The following is a 22,933-nucleotide window of genomic DNA, read 5'->3' on the forward strand; positions in this document are numbered from 1 at the left end:
TTGGTAGTAAAATTTCCACATTTGCATCCAGATCTTTTTATGTTTTGGTCTCACTAAAAAGAGCAAATGTGCATTTGTTGCTTCTGGCTTGCGAAGTAGAGCCGAATGACTCCACCCTCTTTTATGCACAATTAACAGCACATTTGCATATTTTTTTCAACAAGCCTATTTGTGACGCATTCATTCGCCCCTATTTGTTGAAAAACGGTAATTTGTTTATTAGTTTATTGCCGTCATAATTAGGTTTATTAACTTACTGCTGTCATAATTATGGCTGCCATAATGCATCATTACAGTCATTTTAGGCACTTTTTTTTCTGTTGTGCCGTGCTCATTTAACCCAAAGCAAAAGCACCAGCAGCCAGTGAACCGAGGACAGCCGTGTTCTTACAGCGGGAGCCCCTGCGACTGGTCCGTATTTGGGCCAAGCTCAGAGCAACTGGGCGACCTGTTTAACAAGCAGGCAAAAGTTGCAGGCTTCTCCTGTATTACAACTGCCGCCTGTGCTATTTTTTTTTGCAACTGGCTGGACAAGGCTCGCGCCGAAGGCTTTATAGGTCCCCGGCCCGCAAGGGCCGCGAGTGCAGTCGGTACCTTCGAAGCCGGAGGGGCAGATGCAGCGGTAACTGGCCTCGCCGTCCAGGCAGGTGGCGCCGTTGCGGCACGGGCTGCTCCTGCACTCGTCCGTGTCGGTTTCGCAGAGCGCACCCTCGTACCCTGGCAGGCACCGGCAGACGTGGGCATACCGCGGCCCCAGGCACACGCCACGCCCCGAGCAAAGGTGTTCAGGGCAGCGGTCGTCCATGAGCTCACAGTGCTCACCGGAGTAACCGTCAAGGCACCGGCAGCTGCGGACACACACAACCCATCGCTGCTGATTTCAGAGACTGGCTGAGGTAGGAGACTGGCTGAGGAAGGAGACTGACGTGTTTAGACTGAACGGACGTGTCCACCTGTACCTTGAAAAACGGATGAGAAGTGTTTTTATGAACATCACAGCAGAGCATTGTTGGGTGAATACGCTTACATTGGTTCAACCTTTGCAGGTGCATCTGTGGTCCAAAAACTTTAAACACATGCTCACCTGTATCCGCCGACTTGATCGATGCAGGTGGCTCCGTTCTGACACTGGTGCTGTGCACACTCATTGATATTGACCGTGCAATTTGGACCCTCCCAGCCAGGTGTGCACACACAGCTGCGCCTGGAGCCGGTGTCAAGAAAGCAGCGCCCCCTGTTGGCGCACGCCTGTCGAAACCACAGAAAACTATTAATATTCATCAATATTCATTACCTGCGTTCACATACCAAATGTTTCGCATAAATAGTCGCACGTATGCGGATTTGATTCGGTGTCGACACAGGTGCTTTCATTAGATGACTCTGAATATTCTGTTGAGGCTGATGTTTTAAATTGTTATCGGAATTGGCAGGCGTTATTGATGCAATTAAAACACCCATGATGGATCCCGCCCTCTTCAGTGTCACGTACATGCAAAAGTTCCCCCCGCGGAGTCAGGAGTTAAAATCCAGGAAGCACATCAACTTGTGCCTTGCACTGCTTAAAGCAGATGTTTTTCAACGGCTTCTATGTGGAGTTAAAATGGCATGGCATCCTTGAAAATCTGTTAATGGCCTCCATTTGCATAAGAAACACCTATGCTGATTAATGGTGCTGGCCGCAGCCGTATTTAAATGGCGATTATCATGGCAGCAAAAGATATGTCAAATGCTCCTCCTCCATGTACTGGGTTAGCCCCACCCACTGCACTCAAGAGGACACACCTCCATAGAGAGGGGGCAGGGCCTCTGGCACGCATAGCCCAGCCCCTGGGGCGTGTCCAGGCAGTGCATCCCCATGGGGCAGGTGACATTTAGCAGCAGGCAGACATCCACGTCCGTCTGGCAGTTTGGACCGGTGAACCCTGTTGAGGGGAAAAAAAAACACTAAATTAAAAAAACTGAAGTAACCTCCACCGCGTCGGAGAGGACTCGGTTCGATAAGGATCACCGCAGCCAATAAATAAGCAGGGAGTGACGGGGGGGTTGGGGGGTGTGCGGTCCGGCAATCGTCTTTTTGAATTCGTACATCCCTTCAGCCGCAAGCAATGTGCTGCAAGTCAATCAATAGATAAGAAATGGGTCTGGGGATCCACAGTGGGTACGACGTACGATGGAACAAGCTCGTCACAAACTCAGCCCAGACGCATCAAAGGCCGAGCAGGCTTGAAAAAGCCAGGCGGGGTGGCGGGCCTCCCCACCTCACAGGAGTCCAATCAGAGAAGGCCTGGCAGACTCGCAATGAATTTGTTGAAAAGGTTTTCAGCGAGAGGTTCAGACTCAGTTACGTAATGCAAAGGGGGAAAAAAAAGGTGGGAAAAACTTTTACTTGAGGCACTTGATCATCAGAGAGGCGTGCAGCACGAGCAGGAGCCGTCAGCACCACAGCGGAGGAACTGAAGCATGCGGCGTGCAGGAGAGAGTTATGGAAAATGTGATTTTACGGGAAAAATATGATTTGTGGGCTTTAATGGTCATTGTAAACGATGGCTGCTTCACAATAAAGTGTCTTATATGCCATTGTTTCTATCGGTCGGCATATTCAAATGAATCAGATTAGGGGTGGGGGCCCTTGATCTTCTAAGCAAAGGAATTTTGGACTCCCAACTGAAGTTCATTCTTGCGTTTGAGAGGCTGCCCATCATCTATTATGTTATCACTTTGATTACGGAGCAGAACAGGTGGTGCCCACATTAAGTCCTTCTCCGCAGCAATAAATCAAACTTGCTGATGCATTAAAACTTGTGGGCCAGTATGTGTGAAGTAAGTGGGTAGTTGGGGCAGTTCTGGCTCAGCGTCTTAGGTCCCGGGGCTCCTGAAGTACTTGCGGGTCGGGCAGGAGTGGCCACTCTGTGGCAATGTTTGTAAGCCCCGCACCAGGGGGACCTGGGGGTGGGAGTTGGACCTCTGGCTACATGTGAACTAAGGCCTGGAGGCTGGTAATGGGGTGGAGAATGTGGGGTCCAGGGGGATTGGGTGGGTGGGGGAGCTAACAGTACCTGTGGGGCAGGCGCAGGTGTAGTAGCCGACGTAGTCCGTGCATGCTCCGCCATGCTGGCAGGGCCTGGAGTCACACTCGTTTATCTCCGTCTCACAGAGGGAACCTGTGTGGGGAGGAGGGGATTGGGAGTGGGGAGAGTGAAACTGACAGGGCTAATGATGAATGAAAGCTGATGGGGAGCTGTTAACACCGTCTCATTTGCATAAGGCCAATGCTAACATTAGCATCACGGGGGCGGGGACTTGTTGAAATTTATGTGCAAACCTAAAAAAAAAAAACCCTAGCTCCAAGTTATAAGGCGCTAATGAACTCCATGTGCCGTGCGGCAGAGGCGAGAGTGCCTAGACGGCCGGGGGAGGAAGCATCTCGCTCAACCGGGGCCGCCAGCCGCCACGCGGCCGGTGATGGAGGGGGAGCAGCCGGGCGCCGGGCTGCCACGGCGACGGCTTCCTAGCGACACGCGAAGAAAGCTGATAAAGACAGACGGAACTGGAAGCAGAAGACAAGGGGAGGAGTGAAGAACCCCGAGTGAGGCGAGAAGAATCGGGCCACTCGGTGCCAGGTGGAACAGGACCTCCCTCCCAGAACCTCTCATTGCAAAACACGGGCTAAAGGCGCAGATCTGGAGGGAGGAAAGAACCTAACGGGGAAGCGGGGAATAAAGAGGGGTGGATGCGTCCGTGGGGAAGGGCTAACGACGCACGACGCGCTGCAACCGTTAGATTTACGCTCTTCATAAAGTCACGAGGGACGGGTCACGCGGCACGGCCAAATGCACTCGCTGGCGGGACGGCGTGTTCCCGAGTCGCGTTACGGCGGTCTGGCCCCTCCGAGCAGAGGAGCCTCTGCCAAACAGAAATCGTGCAGTCCAGAGGGTGTGGATCCAAGACCACATCGGTTGCGGCGGGCTAGCCAGGCCCAAGCGCCAACGCGCAGCCAGAACCGCCGTCCTCGCCGGCTCAGTCTCTCCGGACACGCTCACGCATCCATGTTTTCCAGGACTGCATTAATCCCCTTTTGTTTCTAGACCGCCGGAGCAGGTCGCTGCTTTTGGGCCTCAGTCGAGGGAATAGGGAGGGTGTGTGTGTGTGTGTGTGTACCCGCGCGTGTGAGTGTTTGTATGCCGCTGAACAGTGCATCCAGCTGGAGACGTCCACGACCAATGAATTACACATTTGTGGATGTGAATACACATATTTTGAATACACATATTTGAATAGACAATGAAAAGCTTAAGACTATTAATTTGCATATTTGCAACCGTTTTTTTTCTTTTAAATGAACCATTGTAGCATTCTCATCATTATTAGAATTCCTTAGGCTGTTATTAAACACCACACTCAGTGTAAGAGTCAATCAGCAGCAAATTGATTTTAAAACTCACTTCGCTTTTTAAATAGCGAATAAATGACACAGCCTGCAAATATTCGTAGAACCACAACCAAGTGTAAATCCAAACACTCTTTTTATGCCTTTTCATGTGTTTCATGTGCTTTCTGCCTTTTCATGCCTGATTCCACTCCAACATCTAGAGAACATTTCAGTTCATCAGTAGGTTTTAATTCCACAGACAGACAGATAACACACATCAAGGGATGTAGGTCTCATCTTGAGATGATTGGTTTTTCCTTGTTCTTTGCGCTGTTCTAAAGCATGAACATGAAGTCCCCAGCTTTTCGCCCAGGTAAGAATCAAATGAACATGACGTTCTGTGCCTGTTCTCCACAGACATACATGAACGGAGCCAAGAGACACGGACGTATATCCGAGGGCCACACCGAAGATCTCCGCAGCATCCCACTCTAAACAAAAACAAGCCTGGAACAACATGATTTAGCCAGCCAAGAACATTCTCATGATACATTTCACTGAACAGTCCAAACAAAGAGGCGTGAAGCCGGCAAAACTGAAAATTAAAATGTTCTCCCTCAGATGGTCTGCGGCTCGGCCAGGAGGATCCCCGTGCACCGCAAAGTGATGAATTCCATCAGTCGGCTAAATCTGCCGAAACGCGAGACGTCCGTAGAGAAAACGACAGCCGAGGTTTGAGGCTTGAGAAGAAAAATTGTTTCCTTTTTTCAAAAAGCAAAAGCTAATGGACAGCAGCGGAGACGGCGCCCGTCAGCCAACAGGAGCAGCCTCCTGTGGAAACCCCTCACATTTACTGCGTCCTGGAAAAATAATGTTCAAAATCACACTTCACTGTGAGAAAGCCATTTGGGTTTGTTGGAACGGAGCACATGCACACGCACGCTCGCACGTGCACGCTTGCTTGCCAGTACAGTCACAGTCCAGAAGCAATTACTCTATTAGAAGCAACTGTGCCTGGCCCCCGTTGAAAGCAAGAGCTATACGAAACGCCATCTCAAGCCCCAACTCGTCATTTTCACTTGTGATTAAAGGGACATTTCTTACGTTACTTCAGCCGTAATAGCAGTTGCATCACCCACGAGTCGGGCGGTGGCCGCATGCACCTGAACCACTGCGACACGGGTCAGCCGGTGGTGACGGGGATTGTGGCGACATGGGACATGTCCCAAATGGAGCTCATGTCTAGGCTATCAGAAACCCGCCTCAAACCTGACGCACAAACGTCCACCGGAGACGACTCCCTGCCTCACTTGAGGCTCATTCACCTCGTGTTCTCCAACCTACACGTGACCTTTGATCCATGACCCACAATGCCCCCTCCCGGACGCGACCTACCGAATAATCAACTTGCTCGAAGGCAATGTGCAAAGAAGACTAACGGGAGAGGCAGTGCTCCAGGCAACGGGGCCCGTCTGAGCAGAACAGAGGGCCTGGCTCCAACACCCGTGGCAGATGGCTCGGTCAGGAAAATGAAAAAGCTATGAAATGTAAATGTAAATGTATGGTAGGTAGCAGATTTAACCGCCTACTGCAGGGTACATGGGTTTCAAGAGGAGTCTTCTGTAAAATGCTCCTGCCAGCCCTGTTTTTCAAGGGTATAGCATGATCTCTTGAGAAAACTCAAAAGAAAAAAAAAAAAAAACAGTTTTTTACCCCCCCAAACTTCTGCTTCAATTCTAGCGGAGTTTAAACATGTTTGCCAATAGAGATGACCAATCAGGATCATGGATGGGAGGGTGATTTGTTTGATTGACAGACATGCCTCCCCTGGGCATAAAGGGCCACTGTGAAAAGTACTCGAATGTGTTAGTCAGACAAGGTCACAATTTCCAGCACATCCAATTCCATTAAAGAAGCATCTCACTCATGCGTCTGACTGCTGACAAATGTGTCTCAAGTCTCCTCCTTAGATGTAGTCAGGTTCACTTACAGTTACGCGGTCAAGGACAAAGAGGACAGGCTGAGCTTCTCTGCCAACTATTGCCGGAAGACAAACAAGAATACACAAGGGGTCCCCAAACATGCATCGCGCATACGGTCGTATTGGGACGGCCCCGCAAGTGTCGACCATAGAGTTTCAAAGGAAAAACAGATAACATCATTATAATTTTTTTTTTACCTGTGTATCCAGGCAGACACGTGCAGGTGAAACGTGGAGGGCTGAGAGGCGGGCTCACGGTGACGCACATCGCTCCGTTCAGGCACTTGTTTGGGAAAATCGAGCAAGCGTCGGCCACGTACTGACACCGCTCCCCCGTCCACCCAGGAGGACACAGGCACTGTCGATAAAGAGCCATGGTCTTAGCCAAACCTGCTAGGTCAGATGAACCTCCCTCCCCTCATGCCGATAAAGGGTTCTGCGGTTAAAATCTAGACAGATTCTGGTTTGGTCCAGGGGTGAAGGTGGGGCGGCCGCGCGGATGGTCTGCACTGCCCTGCGTTGATAGATTTTGATTATTGGCAGTGTTAATTAGGAGGCAGTAGTCTAGTAACATCCGATAGGTTTACTTTGACGCAGATCGAATGCAGGGTTCAAACACATCACAGAAATTTCAGGGAAATGTTTTTTCGGGAAAAAGAAATTACAGAACGTATACATGTTGCTTCGCATGACTTCAGAGTCATTCTGAGCTGATTAAAGGGACTGCATCTCCAAGCGGAGAACTCCTAAAAACCACGACCTGCATTTGGGATTATGCATTCCCCCACTCAAAACAAAAGTGAGCTCTTAACCAAATCGGTAGTTACTATCAGACTCTCTTCTTACGTTCATGAATAATTCAGAAGATTTGAGACAAGCATCGCTGGCTGTGGTTCAGCAGGGCCGCTGGATGGCCTCTCCGTGTACATTTACGTGAGCGTAGCGAGGCCTGACCACAACCCCCCATGGTTTAAGAGTTTAAGAGGAGTTTATGTCCACCTACTTTACAGCTTTAGACACATTTACATTAGTGGGGGAGGCATTGTGGCACATTGCTGTCTAGTGTGTCAGGGCACAAGGCTTAGTGGGCAGATTGTGGGTAGAGGGTTTTGGGGGCTTCTGGGTGGGCCGTGGGAGGTGACAGAGAGTCGAGGGCGACCTGCCCTGCGGAAGGAGGTCGCCCGTTTTAGCACGTTTCAAATCCGCTGAGATGATTAGGGACTGCAGCCTCGGGGGGTACAACCGTCCCTGGGGCGGCCTAGCGTGAAGGTCACCACGAGCGTGGTTTCCCCCCACAAGCATCGCTTTCTCCCGCGAGCAAAAGCCCTTACACGCCAAATTAGAGCCTTCGTGTTCACCGTGTGTTATAAACAAGAACCAACTCCTGTTGTATATCAACTGCTGTTGTATATCAACTGCTGTTGTCCTGACATCATTAAAAACGGGGCCGTGACATTATTAAGCTTACCAAAGGACCAGAAGTAATGAGGCTCCAACACCCCCACCCCCACCCTCTTTACCCCGAGCACTTCTACCAGTGGTAAATGAATGATCACTCCCTCTGCATGGAAACAGGCCTTCTCCATTAAAGCCACCCCACATGGTGCCTCATGCTGAAAGTGCCCGTTATGACTCTTTGGCTCAGATTGTTGGCCAGTATTTCATTAGCAGGCGGCCATATTAGGTTACTTACATTATATCCGCCAATTAGGGCGAGGCACAATCCCTCATTCGAGCAGTTAACAGGGAGCAGCCCGCAGTGGTCAATTACATCCTCGCAGTTCTTCCCGGAAAACGCTGTACCGCATCTGCGCAGAGGGAGGGAGAGATGGGTGGGGTTGTGGCTGGGGTCAGGCCCTGCCCGCCAGCCCGGCTTCTACCGCGGCGATGACCCCAGGAGTGTGGAGTAGTGGTTGGGAGTGAGGGTGTGGTGCTGGCTTAAAAGAACCAGAAGCACATTTAGCTCTGCTACTACAGACATGATGGAACAAGCACTCGCTGGGAAGGCGTGTGACCACAGACGGCGCCACGGCCCGACGTTTCTGAGTGTGCGACAGTCTTTGCCTTCGCGGGGACTACAGATGAGGAACTTCATCAGTCCCATGTGGCCTGTCTTTTGGTATTCTTCTGTTCTTTCAACATTACTGAAAGAGGTCACGATTGAGATCACTGCGATTTAAACGAAACAGTGAATTAATTCTGAAGCATAAGGAGCGGTCCACGTATAACGTGGGGCAACAGTCTCCTCTTCTACTGAACTGACCCCTTGTACTTGATCATCTGTACACAGCTAACAATGAGACAGTTGAGAGGACTCTGGTGTTATGAACACAGAAATATACGCAATTATATTTACATTTGTATACACATTAAAGATCAAGTTACAATCATTTTAGACAGGTTAACTTACAGTTACCACACAAATGGATTTTTTTTTTGTTTTAACCAGTATGTAACCAAGTTGAATAATCTAGTAAGTAAATAGTTATACCGAGTCCTGAAGAATACACCAGACATTTCCCCTGTATGTCAACAGGTCTCCAACCTCAAACTGTAAAGTTCTATTATGAAAATTCGCACACTCCTATAGGTTAAACCTTCTTTTGTTCTCGCCCAATCATATCTCGTGCTTCATCTCTCCTCACCCGTACTGTCAAACTCTCATTAATCCCAAAGTTTGTTCTTTCCTCACTTTGAATTTTTAATTTTTGTTTTTTCCTTTTTGCCCCCCCCCCCCCCTCCCCCCACTCCATCTCCTCTTCCGATTGTCATTTAGTCTGAGAGCCTGTTTGAATTTATGGACTGGAGTTATCTATGCCATTATGGCCTACAGAGATGTACTGTGGCAGATAAGTGAGGCAATAGCTCTAAAAAGGCCCCTCCGAATCGGGCGTCAGGGAGAGCTAATAAAAGTGCCATTCTCCGTCATTTCGCTCCTCGTTATCAGTAAAAAGCAATTTAGACACAGCCGTGTGACGGGGGGGCCTCCCTCTTCCGACCTGCAGCAATATTAAACTGTACTTATATGTTTCTTTAGGTTCATGACGGTCCTGTGGGAAATAAAGAAATGCGAGCACTTCCAGATAAGACGTTATTGCTACTAAAGGCGTGCATCATAAACTATTAAACTGTAATACATTTGCTCGGTTAGAATAGGAACTTATTTGTAAAAGTGCGGTGAAAAAGGGGTAAGCAAGCGCTAATGAATTTAAGTCAGCAGGCACTGACGCTGCGTGTACTTTTTTTTACCTGCAGTAATACCGGTCTCCCCTCACCAAACAGGTGCCGTGGTTGAGGCAGGGGGAGGAGCTACACGGTCCGCTGCTCTCTAGACCCGCCAATGCGGAGTTCTGCACATAAAGGGGTGGGGGGGGTGGTTGGCAGGTTAAAAAGGGCACTGGTGTCACCGGGTGATTGCCTGTCTGTAAGGGTGACACTCGGAGGAGAGCTAGATCATCCGGAAGATCCGGATCGCCACGGGTAGCTGAGCACGGTGCCAACCAGCTCCGGAGAGTGTCGGAACAGTCGGTTAGAGATCGAGTTACAGGGATCCCTCTCCTGAAAACGCTAGCATTCTCTGGCGAGCCATGTGTATGAATGGGGAAAGAGGCGGAGCTAGCAATGGGCAGAGCTAAGGCAGCACGATGGGAGAGCAGACAGAGAGAAGATTCATTAGCCTGCCCTGCTCTCCAAACTCTGCCTAACCGATCCCGACACGGACACTATTTCCTGGTCCGTCCGTGATGAGCGATTCGGCAGCTCCACGTCGCCCTGCGAGAGGAAGATTGAACCGCCCGCTTCCATTGGGCGAGTTGGGCAAAGGATTATTTCATTTTCATACAGATGAACTGCTTTATGAGCTGCCTCAGACAGACCTAATCAATGTAAAACAGATCAATTTGGTCTGCGCGCGTGTGCACGTGTGCGCGCATGTGTGTGTCGCCGAGGGAGACGGAGCGAAAGAGACAGAGAGATAAGACAGTCAGGTTTTACTGTCTAGGCCTTCAAATGACTGAAGAACCTCCTGGGATTCATGACGGCGCTCATGTGGCAACTATAATGAAGACATTGAAGGTCACCAAAGACAATTAGTCTCTTATTGTTCCGTATTCCTTTCATTCATTTCTGCTCATAATGGGGAAAAACTACCACCCACTTAAAGTTTCATGAATATGAGATGGTGTTACGGTGCCAATTTCAGAAAATGGCTCCAATTGAAAAACGCGGAGCAGTATGATTTTTCCATTACACTAATTTCTATCTGGTGCCAGAATCCGCAACAGATCAGTGAGATGGCATCAGGAAAAGGAGAAAAAAGAAAAAAAAAAAAAAAGAAAAATCACAACCCTGTTACAAATGCCACCTCATTTCCCTATCAAAACACAGTTATTAACTGTTGTTGTAACCTTTGAAATGACAGAAGTTGATCCTGCTTCAAAAGGTGCCTCTTCAATTTGCATGTGGCATTTTCTATTAATCATCTCTTCCAGTTCAGAAACTAAAGGAAGAACTGAAGATAACTGGGAACCGAAGAGGGGTGGGGGGGGGGGGGGGTTGTGTGTGGTGACTCACGTGCTGATCGGGCTGGCGCAGCTCCCCCTGCTGGTGAGGTGCGGGGGTGCATTTGGACCCACTGATGTCTTGCGTCCCGCCGCTTCCCTCCCGTTCCTCTCCGCTGTGGCGCAGGACCTTCTCAGCACAGAACGCACCTGTGAACACGCACAGGACACCGCACACCAAACCGCTGTGCGCAACATGATGAAACAAGCAAAATGAAAGAGTGCCATTTTTTTGTTTTTGTTTTTATCTACAAAGCACTAGACAAGATTTATGGGTTTAGCATTTTAGCGATGCTACAGCTTTGCATAAATCCAATACATTCAAACACAGCGCGGGCGTCTCTTTTTTTAGAAGGCGTACATTTTGGGTTTGAGAGGTTACAATAAAAGGCGGATCTAGTGGGCAATCAACAACTATTCAGAAACAAAAGCTTCTATCTGACATCGTCCTTTGGTTGCACGCACCGCCTCTTGGGGATCCTATGGACGAGAGCGGGCAACCCTCAGTCTGATCAACGCTAAGTTTAGGACAACGTAACGGCCTGACTGGACATGCATGTGTCCTTGCATTCTCAGACCTCAGTGACAAGAAAACATCAAATCAGACGCTCCAAAGAACTCACAGGAGAAAGCCACCAAACAAAAAGCATTTTTCCCCATGCATACCAAGGCAACCGTTGTCCTGGTCACAGATAAATCTGCTATAGGTTCTAATCAATAACTCAGTTTAATAACAAGCTTGGGAGTCTTGCCTGCAAAGCCATTCTGTAAAGGACCATACTTTCATGGCTCAACCACTGCTTCGGATCAACAGAGATGCCCTCGCCTCCGTCCCAAAGTTCTCCTCTCGCCTCGCGACAATCTAAGGTGCGAAAGTCGACGTCCTTTCGGCGTAGAACCGAGCCAAACATTACCGAAGCTGCAGTTTGCACATTGAATCAAGCACCGTCTTTCAAAGTCACACAAAAAAAAAATGCCAGCAAGCGTAACTGTAAATGAAATCTAGTGGGGGCCGATTAGCGATGTCTAATTTGCCGGTCCTGATCAGCTTCTCTCATTATTCGCAAGGTCGGACCTTTTAAGCCCCGTCGCCATGAGACCTCAAAGAGGGACGCTACGTCCTGACGACAAGGAACCGGCTCTGGCCCAAGACCCCCCTAATCCTTTGTGATATAAGGCGTGTCAGTCATAAAGAAAACCCCAAAAACACCTAAATCTGGCTTTTGCTTTCCGCGGGTTAAATTTAGATGCGTCTGCGCAGAGCCAATGGTTCAAGGTGAGTGCGATATGATTTTATTCCCTGGCGGTGCGTTTGGTTCACTGTGTTCTTCAGACAGCACCTGCTCATTTATCTTGCTTGCATGGTCCCGTTCCCTCCCACCACCAGCGCAGTCCCGCGCGCTACGCCCGGGGTGATGCAAGGCGCACTGTGCAGGAAACACCACGCAAGATTGAAGGAAGGCCTGGAGGGGACCTCGTCTACGCTGCATGTCGGGTCGCCGTGCCGAGGAGTCAGCGGTGGGACACGGAACAACCATAGTTCAGAGGTTAAAGGTCAAAGCCGCTCGCCGTCCCGCTCATTTGTGGTGGTTTGGTCCCTTTTTCTGTTCTTAACAGACAGGCTGGGTTGTCAAGCGAGCAAGTTTACCCAAAGCGGATTTTTCTGAAACTAAACTGCGACGCAGCACAGCGCTCAAATTGCGATGGCATTCACACATTTGCCCCGTCCTGCATATTCAATTTAACCCGACCTCCCCCGGTCAGGTTGGCAACACAGCCTGACAGAACCAGCGCACCGTTTGTAGATGACATAGAAAAGCAAAACAAAACAGAGAAGGGGAAGAGAATATCGCAAAACAATTAACATCTTGTCCCCGTGGGATCTCCCTGGGGATGTGGCCTATTAATACTGTAATACTTTGACATCATCGACCCTGGCAACAGTGTGGGAGCACACAAGAGAGCAGCGAATCAAAGGAAAATCTGCTCTGACGTCCCGCGAGCGGGGCCTCATTATTATGGGCGAGCGGGACGGGGGCCGCGAGGGCCGCCACTAACTTTGCGATGATTAATGGGGTGACAGCCAGCGCAAAGTCAGGCAACTGTGAGCCTCCGCCCGGGAGGGGCTGGAGCTGTGCGAGACCTGGCGGGAGCTTCCCGAAACGCCCCGTGGCAGGATGAGGAGCTGGGACGGCCAAGGCTGGCGGGATGCGCGTGGGCAGGACGCTCCCCCGAGCACCAGAGATGGCTTTTTTTTTTTTTTTTAAGAAAGAGGATCTCCGCTCTTGAGACAGGGGCGTGGCCCACGGGTGCATTGCATGGGAATTGCAAAACGTGCTTGGGAATGCCGAAAAACGGATGAAAAACGGCAGAAAGAATGAAATGAAGGATGGCGAGCAACATTGGCTGCCCACAGGCTGTATAGGAAGTATACATCATGCACCATCTCCGCGTTACACCTGCAGTCCACGCAGCCCGCCCTGTAGTGTTGGTCCAGATTATATAAATCAAGCTCTAGTGAACTCTTGAAATGGATTCTGCCAGCTCGCCTGCGCTTTAAAACGCACGCCGATCAATATTACTATGAGTGGAAATATAAATGTTTGATACGCTTGACCGAAATCTCAGGCCAAGCGCCTGCTGAGGCCTGTGTAAATGATGTTTCAGTAAACACCTCTGATCATGCGATCGATAGCCTTGTGCTGCACCTTCTGCTCACGACACTTTATTATTATTATTGGGAGAGGTTTTCCCTGGTTTTTTTTTCTTTCAGTCTATGGTACCTGTACAAGGAACCACGCTGTGAACTATCCAAAGAAAGGCAGTATTAGCACTTAAGGTATCAATAAAAACTAAGACTTATTTTACAGCTTATACTACAGGTTTTCTCCTGCAGGGGTTATTTTAGAGGTGCTGGTTTATAATTTCGATACATAATGCTCAAAAAGATGCCTGGTCCACAGGAAGAAGCTGTGAAAATGGACTTGTGTTCATGACTAACTAAATGTTTTTTAAATACAAATACGAACAATTCAAGCTCAAAAATAAATGAAAAAATCAAAATGACTTGCGTGAACCTTCATGACGTCCTCGCCTTTCATTTAAACACTGATGAGGATGTCAGAATGCTGCTGTGGATTAGCTACAAGTGCACCCAGAATTCCCGGAAGTACAGATTAGATTATAGGAAACCTCCCGTGTACCATTTCCGATTCCTGTACAGAATGTGGGCTGTGGCAGGCCTCGGAGTCCGAGGAGCTGGCGCGACGCTAGGAAGCGCTGCTTAGTCCGACAAATTGCTGGTGCATGCGGGGCGATTAATCACCAGGAGCGGCCACCTGGATTTCGGACCCCGGAGTCCATCATGACATCATTATCTGGGAGGCCCTGGGGAGCTGGCTGCTGCCGTCACACCTTTGTGGGCGAGACACTCATTAGCCCAAATGGGACTTTATTATTCATTACTTTCTTGAAGGGGCAACAAAGCGCCATCTCGTAAACTGACTGCGAGATTCATAATGCTGGTAATTATTATTTATTTATTCCCCCCCCCCCCCCCTTTTTTTTAACCACTTGAGCCAGATACAAAACTCGCATCACCACATGAACCATGACAGACACATGAACACATGACAGCATGCACCCTGGACCTTGGGGGCCGTCGACGTGACGCTTTGTATACACGGGTTGCCTGGGCAATGGGTAAGAAGCCTGGATGTTATGTTCTCTGGGCACATAGGTTCTGCATAAGTGAATCTCTTAACCCCCGCCCTGCCCACCCCACCCAGGCTTCCCATAATGCAACACGAGCATTTCACGGGCCTTCATTGTGATGACAGTTTCGATTGTTTGAACTCCTCTTCCGAGAGCTCACTGCACGGACTTAATATGACTGTTTGGATGGACAGCATTATGTATGGTGGTGGTGGTGGTGGTGGGGGAGGGGGGGGAGCCAGTGAGGAAACTTTGGTCAGATGCAAGTTCTGCATAATTGCATTGCCATTGTGAAAGCCACCAAAATGACCCCTCATTAATCACATGCCTCATTAGCAAAACATAATGAGTCAAACGACACCAAGCACTATCTGAATGAGGAGTTAAACACCCATTAGCGGGCCCAAAGAAAAGTGCTCTTTTGTGGAGACCAGAATTCATCATGGCTTTCCTTTTGACTGTTTTAAGAAATTAATTTTACACCAAAGAATAGGACGGCGTGCTGTGGCGGCGTCTGCCACTTGCCTATGTAACCGCGGAAACACAGGCACCGGTACGAGTTCGCCTCCATTTGGACACACATGCCGCCCCTGCAGTGCTTTGAACAGTTCCTGTCCCCAGAGATGTCCGAGCAGTTAACGCCTGCGAAGTCAACAGAAGACAGAAATGTTTAATAACGACATTTTTAATATTTGTACATAGTAAACACATCTTATTTATATACTGTAAGCTTATGCAGACCATCAGGTGAGAGTGATTCGCTTAAAATGGAGATAGTGCCAGGATACAAATAGTAATCACAGTATATAAACAATAAATATGAAAAATAAAATCTGAATTGAGAATATTCGTTATTCACTTCACCTATAAACGTGTCAAACTGAGCTAGATCAAAGCATCGCCCGTGCTGATGTATGTGCGCGCGACTGCGAGTCTGAACAACCTACCAGTTTAAAACACAACATATCATTAGCATGTGACACTGGAAGGAAATGGATCTTTTATTTTGTAGCATTTGTTTCTTTTTATTGTTAAATGGAAAAAGAAAATGAAAATGGAGACAAAATCCTATGGTGCGACCTAAATGTTGCTCACTGCAGGGCTTTGGCCACGGGGCCTGCAGCTGCCGAGCAGGTCGGACCTTTTGAGTCTTGATCCAAGTTTGGAGGACAGTGTGTGATTGGACGGAGGTATTGATAAAGCGCAACAACCCCGCTATTTGTCTTTTGTTTAAATTCTGCTCATTTTGACTCATCTGAAGTGCATTGGGAGACTGTGTTTTATGTGTGCAACAGGGAAGCTAAATGAAATGGCAGTGGGGGAGGAAAGCAATGCATGGAGTAATTAAGGATGCTTTCAGGTGCAGAAAGCCGTTAGAGACAGTGTAGTGTGTGTGTGTGTGTGTGTGTGTGTGTGTGTGTGAGAGAGAGAGAGAGAGGACTTCCTGGAAAATGCTGCTCAAACAGCCCATGGGGGACCTGTATTGTCATGAAATAATTGCGCTGAGCTAAATGGGGAGAACTAGCAATTATGACTGATAAATAATAAATAAGCAACACAGTGGAAACACTGGTGCTCCCAAGGTGGGGAGGCTGGCTTGAAAAATGCTCAACCCTTAACCCTTCGCTGACTGCAATTCTTAGAGAGTCCCTGTGTGCATTCTGAATTCTGTCAAAGATGTTCAATAGTGTGGTTGTAGCTGCTAGCATTATTATTGTTTTTATTTATTTATTTTTATTGAAATGCATGAACACGATCAACAGACAAATGTGGGTAATAAACTATAAATTCTCAAGTTGCTCACACTGGAATTTCTGGCTCCACTGCATATGAAGGTGTGATACTGTGTCAGCAACAGATTTAAAGTCACACCGGCTGACCTCACCTGTAAACGGGGGCGGGCACAGGCATGCATAGGGAGGGTGACCTGGCGCGGACGAGCTGCCAATCACGCAAGTCGCACCGTTCATGCACGGCTTGGCAGAGCAGGCGTCCGAGTGCTCGCAGTAGAGTCCGGAGTGGAGACCGCCGCACCGACATTCGTAGGCGAGCCGTCCGGGTTCGGCCCGGCAGACGCCGTTGCCAGAGCACGGGCGGAGGAGAGGGGAGCTGTGGCAAAGCATCGCCCGGACCACCACGGCGACGCGCAGGCCAAGACGACATAACTGGCCACCGCCTCCATGAGTGGCGGCGAAGTAGTGGATACCCGGAGGAAGCCGCTCTGGGCCGAGCCGCACGCCGGCGCCGGAGCCGTCGGTGAAAGTGAAACGCTTCCTCTCCAGCGAGCAGCCGTCAAACTCCTCCTCAGTCAGGACAGCAAGGTTCACGCCATAGTGCTCCAGCTCCGGGTCAGGGAGGGCGAACAGGGCGTCGCCCGCTTGGACCACCAGGGGGCACAGCTGAGGGAAGGCGTGCGACCCACGCGTCCAGAGCTTCAGCAGCGGCTCGTTGTCTGGGACGCCGTGCCAGCACTGATCCCCGCCGGTGCAGGTGATCTGTGTGAGACTCCAGCGGAGGGTGAGTGTCCTCGGCTCAGGGTGCCACTCATTATATGGAGGTCTGGGGCAGACCGGCTTACTCGAGATGGAGTCATCCACTAAATGGCAGAGGAGGACGAAGAGTGGGCCAAGCCTCCAGGTGCTTGGTCCTCCCAGTGCCGTGCTTCTCATCCTCGTCTTACTCTCCAAGGTCTGTCGGCAGGGAGACACAGATGATGGAGCGTTCAACATGCAGGGCGATCATGTGTGTGATCACGGGTGGGGATACATCTGAAAGAGGTGGCAGATATGACTGCAGCGTTTTGAAGCAATAGCACATTACTCTGATGTCTATTGCTGACTAACTGTAAAATATATATTTCTCATTGTTAAAGAAAGCAACTAAGAACTAAAACATGCATTTGATTCAGAATCAGGTTGATTTAAGTCGATTAGTGTGATGTAGTTACGCAGTAGGTGAAGGAGTCAGGGGCTCACACCAAAGGTGCAGGGCCTTCAGCTCCCCTCAGCTTAGCCTGGCTCAGATCTCCAACAAATAAATAAATAAAGCTCAGCTTCAGCACCTCGGCCAGCTCCCTCTCCACACTCTGGCTCAGAGTCAAACTAATGAGCAGCCTCACACAAGAGAGGCCACGCACCCCTCTGAGCTCTTCCTGCCTGGGAGGAAGATCTCTCTCAAAAACAGAGGAACATCTGCAGCGAGGTGGACAGGCTTGTGCGTCCTCCTGCAACGCTTCCTGACGCTCGCCTTCAGCACCTAGACAGAGAACCCTAGTGAGCCTCGCGGAGATGGGCTCCACCTGCATGTTCCCCTTTTCCAGGAGCTGAATCTAAATACGCACAGCCAAATGTCTGTCTGAAAAAGGTGGGGGGGGAAAATAAGTAGCACTCCTTGTTTGAGCCTTGTCTGGTGTCTTTTCCCTTTGGTTCCTTTGATCTTTCTCAGAGAGATCTTGTAACATGAGCCATCTACCTGCCAGTTGGTAAAAAAAAAAGTCAAATGCGCTGAAAAGGTTTCAAGTTGTAGCTTGAATTTTTTACGAAGTACATAAAAAAGTGCCCGATGTAAGCTACAACCAAAACACTTGCATTTCTACCGTTTCAGCCCGGAGCACAAAGGCGTTCTCGTTCACAACCCATTTATATGAACTACCATTAGTTACTGTCCGTCAGCTTATTACATTCCTGATACACATCTATGCCTATAACTCACTCAAACCAAACATGGCAGAATGAAGAAATACAGATAAATAAACAAATAATTAAGACCTAGATACATATACTTAGTTATGCATAATTTATCCTAAGCCTTTTTAGAAAACCATTTACTCACGTTCCTGTAATTCTTTTGTTATAAATAGTGGCTGGACTGGATGTCACACGTGGATCTCATCACACGTGGATCTCATCTTGATCCATGGATCTCGTTTGGACTGGATCTCACATGGATATTGTTTTGCCATCAGTAAAAACCGAGGCAGTGGTTCCAAGCCAGTGTTGTAGTGTTTTCCCCACCTGGCTGACAGCCAAACAAAACTCTCAGCTCCTTTCAAACCAATGAAATGACAATAAACCCCCCATCTGAGTTTCTGTTCTCACTTTGGCATCAAGAATCATGGAGACACCGTGTGAAGGTAAAGGCAGAGGGTAAGAACTAAAGCTGATTTTTGACAATATCTCCAAGGCATGTGGTGAGGTTTGCTGCTGCATTGCACTGATAAAGGGAGTTAGCTCACTTGTAACCCACATGCTACAGCTTGCCATTTCGCCTTCTTTTAGATTGTAATTCTAACACTAACATTAGCCATCAGGCTGGAGTTAATGTTAGCTTAGTCAGTCAGCTGTTGAACACAGGCGACAGGCCCACTTCAGCAATTATCTCCTTATCTGGACATCTTGGCTAGCCAAGGCGGCTGCCTTCAAGGCCACAAAGTGAGTTCCTCCTAAGCATCAAGGCTACAGATCAGTTCCTGCCAGGGTGATGAGTATTAATTGACGCCTGCCAGACAGCTACTTAATTGTGAAGCCTTTGCAGAAGCTAGTAAGCTGCTTACTAGGCTGTTAAGTAATGGTAACCCAATTAGCACTGCAATCTTTCTCCAAGGCACCCAGGTCACATGACATTAGCGATACGCATCTAAGACGGATAGATGTGCGACGCTCCTGATGAGCCTTTTAACCGGGAGGCCTGGCCAATACTCCACGGTCGGACGCTGCAGGCCGCGGTGGTCGACAACAGGTGCAGATCTACCAGGATGACCAGGAACATGGATGCTTGCCATGGCATACGGGTTACAGGCAGGCAGCGTGCGGTGGCCGAGGGCAGTGGAGCGTACTCAGGGAGGCCATGGATCAAACCCTGCGGGGTCGCCCGGAAGGAGCTGCACCACAAGGCAGAGAGCATCGCGTCAGCGCTACGTCCGCTTCCCCTCCGTGCAATAAAGCTGACGGTTGGTCAGGCCCTGCCCCTCCCAGCAGAACCGTAGATCTGTAGGTGTTCACACTCTGGTCTTCAAAATCGGAAGATCTTCAGCTGTATGTTCATGTAAAAGACTATTAATACAAAATAAATGATCACTGTTGAGACGGTCAATATGAAGAGACCATTTCTGCTGCGAAATTAAGTTCATAAAGTTCAGCCTAACGTCGCCAGGGTGCACAGGAACATACCATTTTTTTGTGAACAAATAAATTTATATGAAGGGTTCAATGCTCCTTGTGTATTTAACCAAGCCTTCAGTTAATATTCCCCTTGTGAGGGTGTGGGGCTCAGGGGCCCCCAGATGCTGAGACTGTCATCCAGCTGTGTCATGGCATCACTCTAGTTGTGATAATGACTTGGCTAGAAAGTAATATCTCAGTGAGCCCTCATGACTGTGGTCACCTCTGAACCCCTCCCTTTAGTTATGCTGCTATAGATTAACCTGCCAGAGTCACATGTTAATCACTGGCATGGGAGCAATGTATGTTTAAATCAGTGGTTGTTTAAATTGATGTCCACACACTCTATCTATCTATCTTTTTGCATGATTCTACCTAAGACGATTGCATGCAAGCACCTGGGAAATGGTCTGGCTTGCAGATGGATGTACTGATGCAGGGGTTGGATGGGACATTGCCGCAAGAGGACGTACTGATGCTAGCTCCTACCTGAGGCTCACCATCTGCACTGAAGGGACTGTGACTTCTTGGCTGGAGAACTAGAACCACAACTATAACTACAGAACTACTTTTTGACCACAAATATGGACTTGTGCTAGCGGGCCGCCCAATGGAGGATGGGTTCCCTTTTGAGTCTTGGTCCTCCTGAGGTTTCTTGCTAATCCCCACCATCATAGGGAGTTTTTCCTTGCCACTGTCGCCTTTGGCTTGCTCATTAGGGTTCTGGACCCATACGATTGTAAAGCTGCTTTGTGACAACATGTGTTGTAAAAAGCGCTATATAAATAAATTTGACTTTGACTATTTTCGCACTGCTCAGTGTCCACGCTGAACTTCATACATATCGAGCACAGCTCAAGGCAGTCCATATCTTACTGTGAACACTTAAGTCTTTGGTGGTCTTTAAAATCGTTTCCCTGGTGAAAATAAAACAGAAATTTCTGATAAAACATACAGCTGTAATAATTAAAAAAGCTGTATAAAAAGATATTCCATATGGTTACATTATAGCCTTAGGGACCACAGAAATGTAGGAGCCTGCCAAGCTCCATTTGATTCAAAACTTTGCTTTGCATTAGCCTTACAGGCACAATGACAACAGCGTCTGATCGTGAAGCTTCAGACTGGTATACTACATACTATTCATCAGACTGGTACATTGCTTAGGCCAGTAGCAGCCTTGAAGGCCATAAATTAAATATGGCTTTAGAGACATACATGTGACTTAGGAACTCCAACCTAAAAAAAAAGAAATTTGTCCTCAGTCCTTGGAGACATGCATAAATGTTGGAAAATGTATTTTAAATAAAAATTGAGTACCGGTACTTAAAAATGTACACTGCCAAGTTAAGAAAGAAAAGGAGTCAATCAATGAAGGGATACCATTTAATTTTATATAAAATCATTAGTTTTATCTGAGACATAGCAAAAGTGGTTACTGTATCGTAACGCACTGTATCGTATCTAATTATGTAGGCTACCTCAACACATGTCCTGTATATAATGTGAGATGTATGTGCCTCTGAAACATTCTTAATATGTCTTGCATATATTTGCTGCGAAAATCATTTGACCCTGGAGAAGAGTGATGGATTAGTCCCGTTTTATTGAAGGAGGAAGTTAGTGCAGTTGCAGCCGGCCGACTGCAGGGCGGTGGGGGTGACGCGGCACTGCCCCGCAGGAAGTGCTCATTCAGTCGGCCCTCAGGCCAAAACAGGAGCCAAGTGCATCCACGCTCCTGCAGCTCTTCAGGCGAGTCCGTACGGGCCAAACCGTAATGCGGTCGCAGCCAACGGAAAGAAAGAGAAAAGAAAAGCAGAAACAAAGCGTTTTGTTTACTGGCGGCGCTACCCAGTCGCCTTCGATCTCGCCTCGATTCTTTACGGCTCGCCTCCGTCGGTTCAGAAAGCCCTGGCCATCCTTCCCCATTTGCGATGATGAAAACGTGGAGTCGGCCCGCGGGCCCCAGGTTAAGCTGATCAAATACTGTAGATACCGAGGCCCCTCCATCTCGAGATCTACCTCTTCTAATCCGCCGCCTTCTAACGAGTTCAGCCGACACAATTCTCCCCACCAGCTGTGTCCTTGGGGCCTAGGCTTCCCGTCGTTTCCAGCAGTGAGTGGTGGCGTCGGATAAAATATTCTTCCTTCCCCGGAGGTAGAACAGACGACCTCGTACTCCCACCACCCCACGGCGTGCCTTCAACTTGCACTCCAGATAAAACCGTTGGGCTGTGCAGACACATTCGAGTCTGTGCCATTGCCTTGTCTCAGTTTGGGAACAATGACTAGGATGAACAGTGACACAGGCAGACACTGACAGAAGTGTCACAGAGGCTTTGTGCCAGGAAACAGATGTCACAAACCTATCAGGAACAAACCTTTGGTTTATTTACTTCTTTGTTGTTGTTCTGAATCCAAATTCAAACAAATGCTGCGGCAAATGCGACGTCATCACAACCATCGTGCGCGCTGACACTGCTGCTTTATTACGGCTTGGATGCCTGCGCATTGTGACACAGTGAATGTATTTCTAAACTGACATCTAGGTTACAAGTGACAAAAGTGATGTCACCGACCTGACAACAATAACAACAGGCAGCATGCTGATGACCATGCAGGTGAATCTAGCCCACCACTTCAATTTCCAATTCTCCAGCTGCCCAAGTGCGATTCCTGCCAAGCTTTTGACCTTTACTTCTTTCCATATCAGCCAAGAAATCGCCCACCTCCTCGGTGGAACCATCCCTGTCCTAGACTTCCGTGATCAAGGGGGTGTGAGATGACAGATGGAAAAGGGCGAATGAGATGCTTCCAGAGCTTAAGGCAAGACGAGACCGCCCCATCCACAAGCAGATGGATACCACAGAGATGACGGAGGAAGAAACACTTGAGCTCTGAGCATTGGGGGGGACCCATCCTGAAGAGGACTGACTGAGGAGCAGGAAGGGGGGAGGACAAATGACGTCTTACTACTTCACTGTGGCGACACAAACACGCGTCTTTGTCACTGTGGTGCAATGAACACGGTATGCAAACTCTTCTAATCACACTTTTTTGTGTCCCTGTGGAACGTTTTACAGTGCATCAGGAATCAACAGCTTTTGCGGCGTGATGCAATTATGCAAATGGCTTGTCCTCTCTGGAA

At 48.7% G+C, this 22,933-nt stretch overlaps 1 protein-coding gene across 1 annotated transcript in view; it reads right to left on the reverse strand.

The window, feature by feature from the left end:
- LOC143524431 (protein eyes shut homolog) overlaps positions 1-22,933 on the reverse strand; it is a 38,758-nt gene that overhangs the window by 12,314 nt on the left and 3,511 nt on the right. Inside the window, exons 2-13 of the mRNA XM_077018338.1 lie at positions 16,512-17,394; positions 15,152-15,268; positions 12,906-13,112; positions 11,694-11,831; positions 10,926-11,062; positions 9,603-9,703; positions 8,047-8,161; positions 6,552-6,711; positions 3,060-3,164; positions 1,786-1,925; positions 1,085-1,248; positions 595-848 (exon numbers count right to left, since the gene is read on the reverse strand). Coding sequence (XP_076874453.1) covers positions 595-848; positions 1,085-1,248; positions 1,786-1,925; positions 3,060-3,164; positions 6,552-6,711; positions 8,047-8,161; positions 9,603-9,703; positions 10,926-11,062; positions 11,694-11,831; positions 12,906-13,112; positions 15,152-15,268; positions 16,512-17,355 — 2,482 coding nt within the window. The 5' untranslated portion in view covers positions 17,356-17,394. The remainder of the gene's footprint in view (positions 1-594; positions 849-1,084; positions 1,249-1,785; positions 1,926-3,059; positions 3,165-6,551; positions 6,712-8,046; positions 8,162-9,602; positions 9,704-10,925; positions 11,063-11,693; positions 11,832-12,905; positions 13,113-15,151; positions 15,269-16,511; positions 17,395-22,933) is intronic.

The sequence above is a fragment of the Brachyhypopomus gauderio genome, chromosome 1, assembly GCF_052324685.1.
Source record: "Brachyhypopomus gauderio isolate BG-103 chromosome 1, BGAUD_0.2, whole genome shotgun sequence".
Lineage (NCBI taxonomy): Eukaryota > Metazoa > Chordata > Actinopteri > Gymnotiformes > Hypopomidae > Brachyhypopomus > Brachyhypopomus gauderio.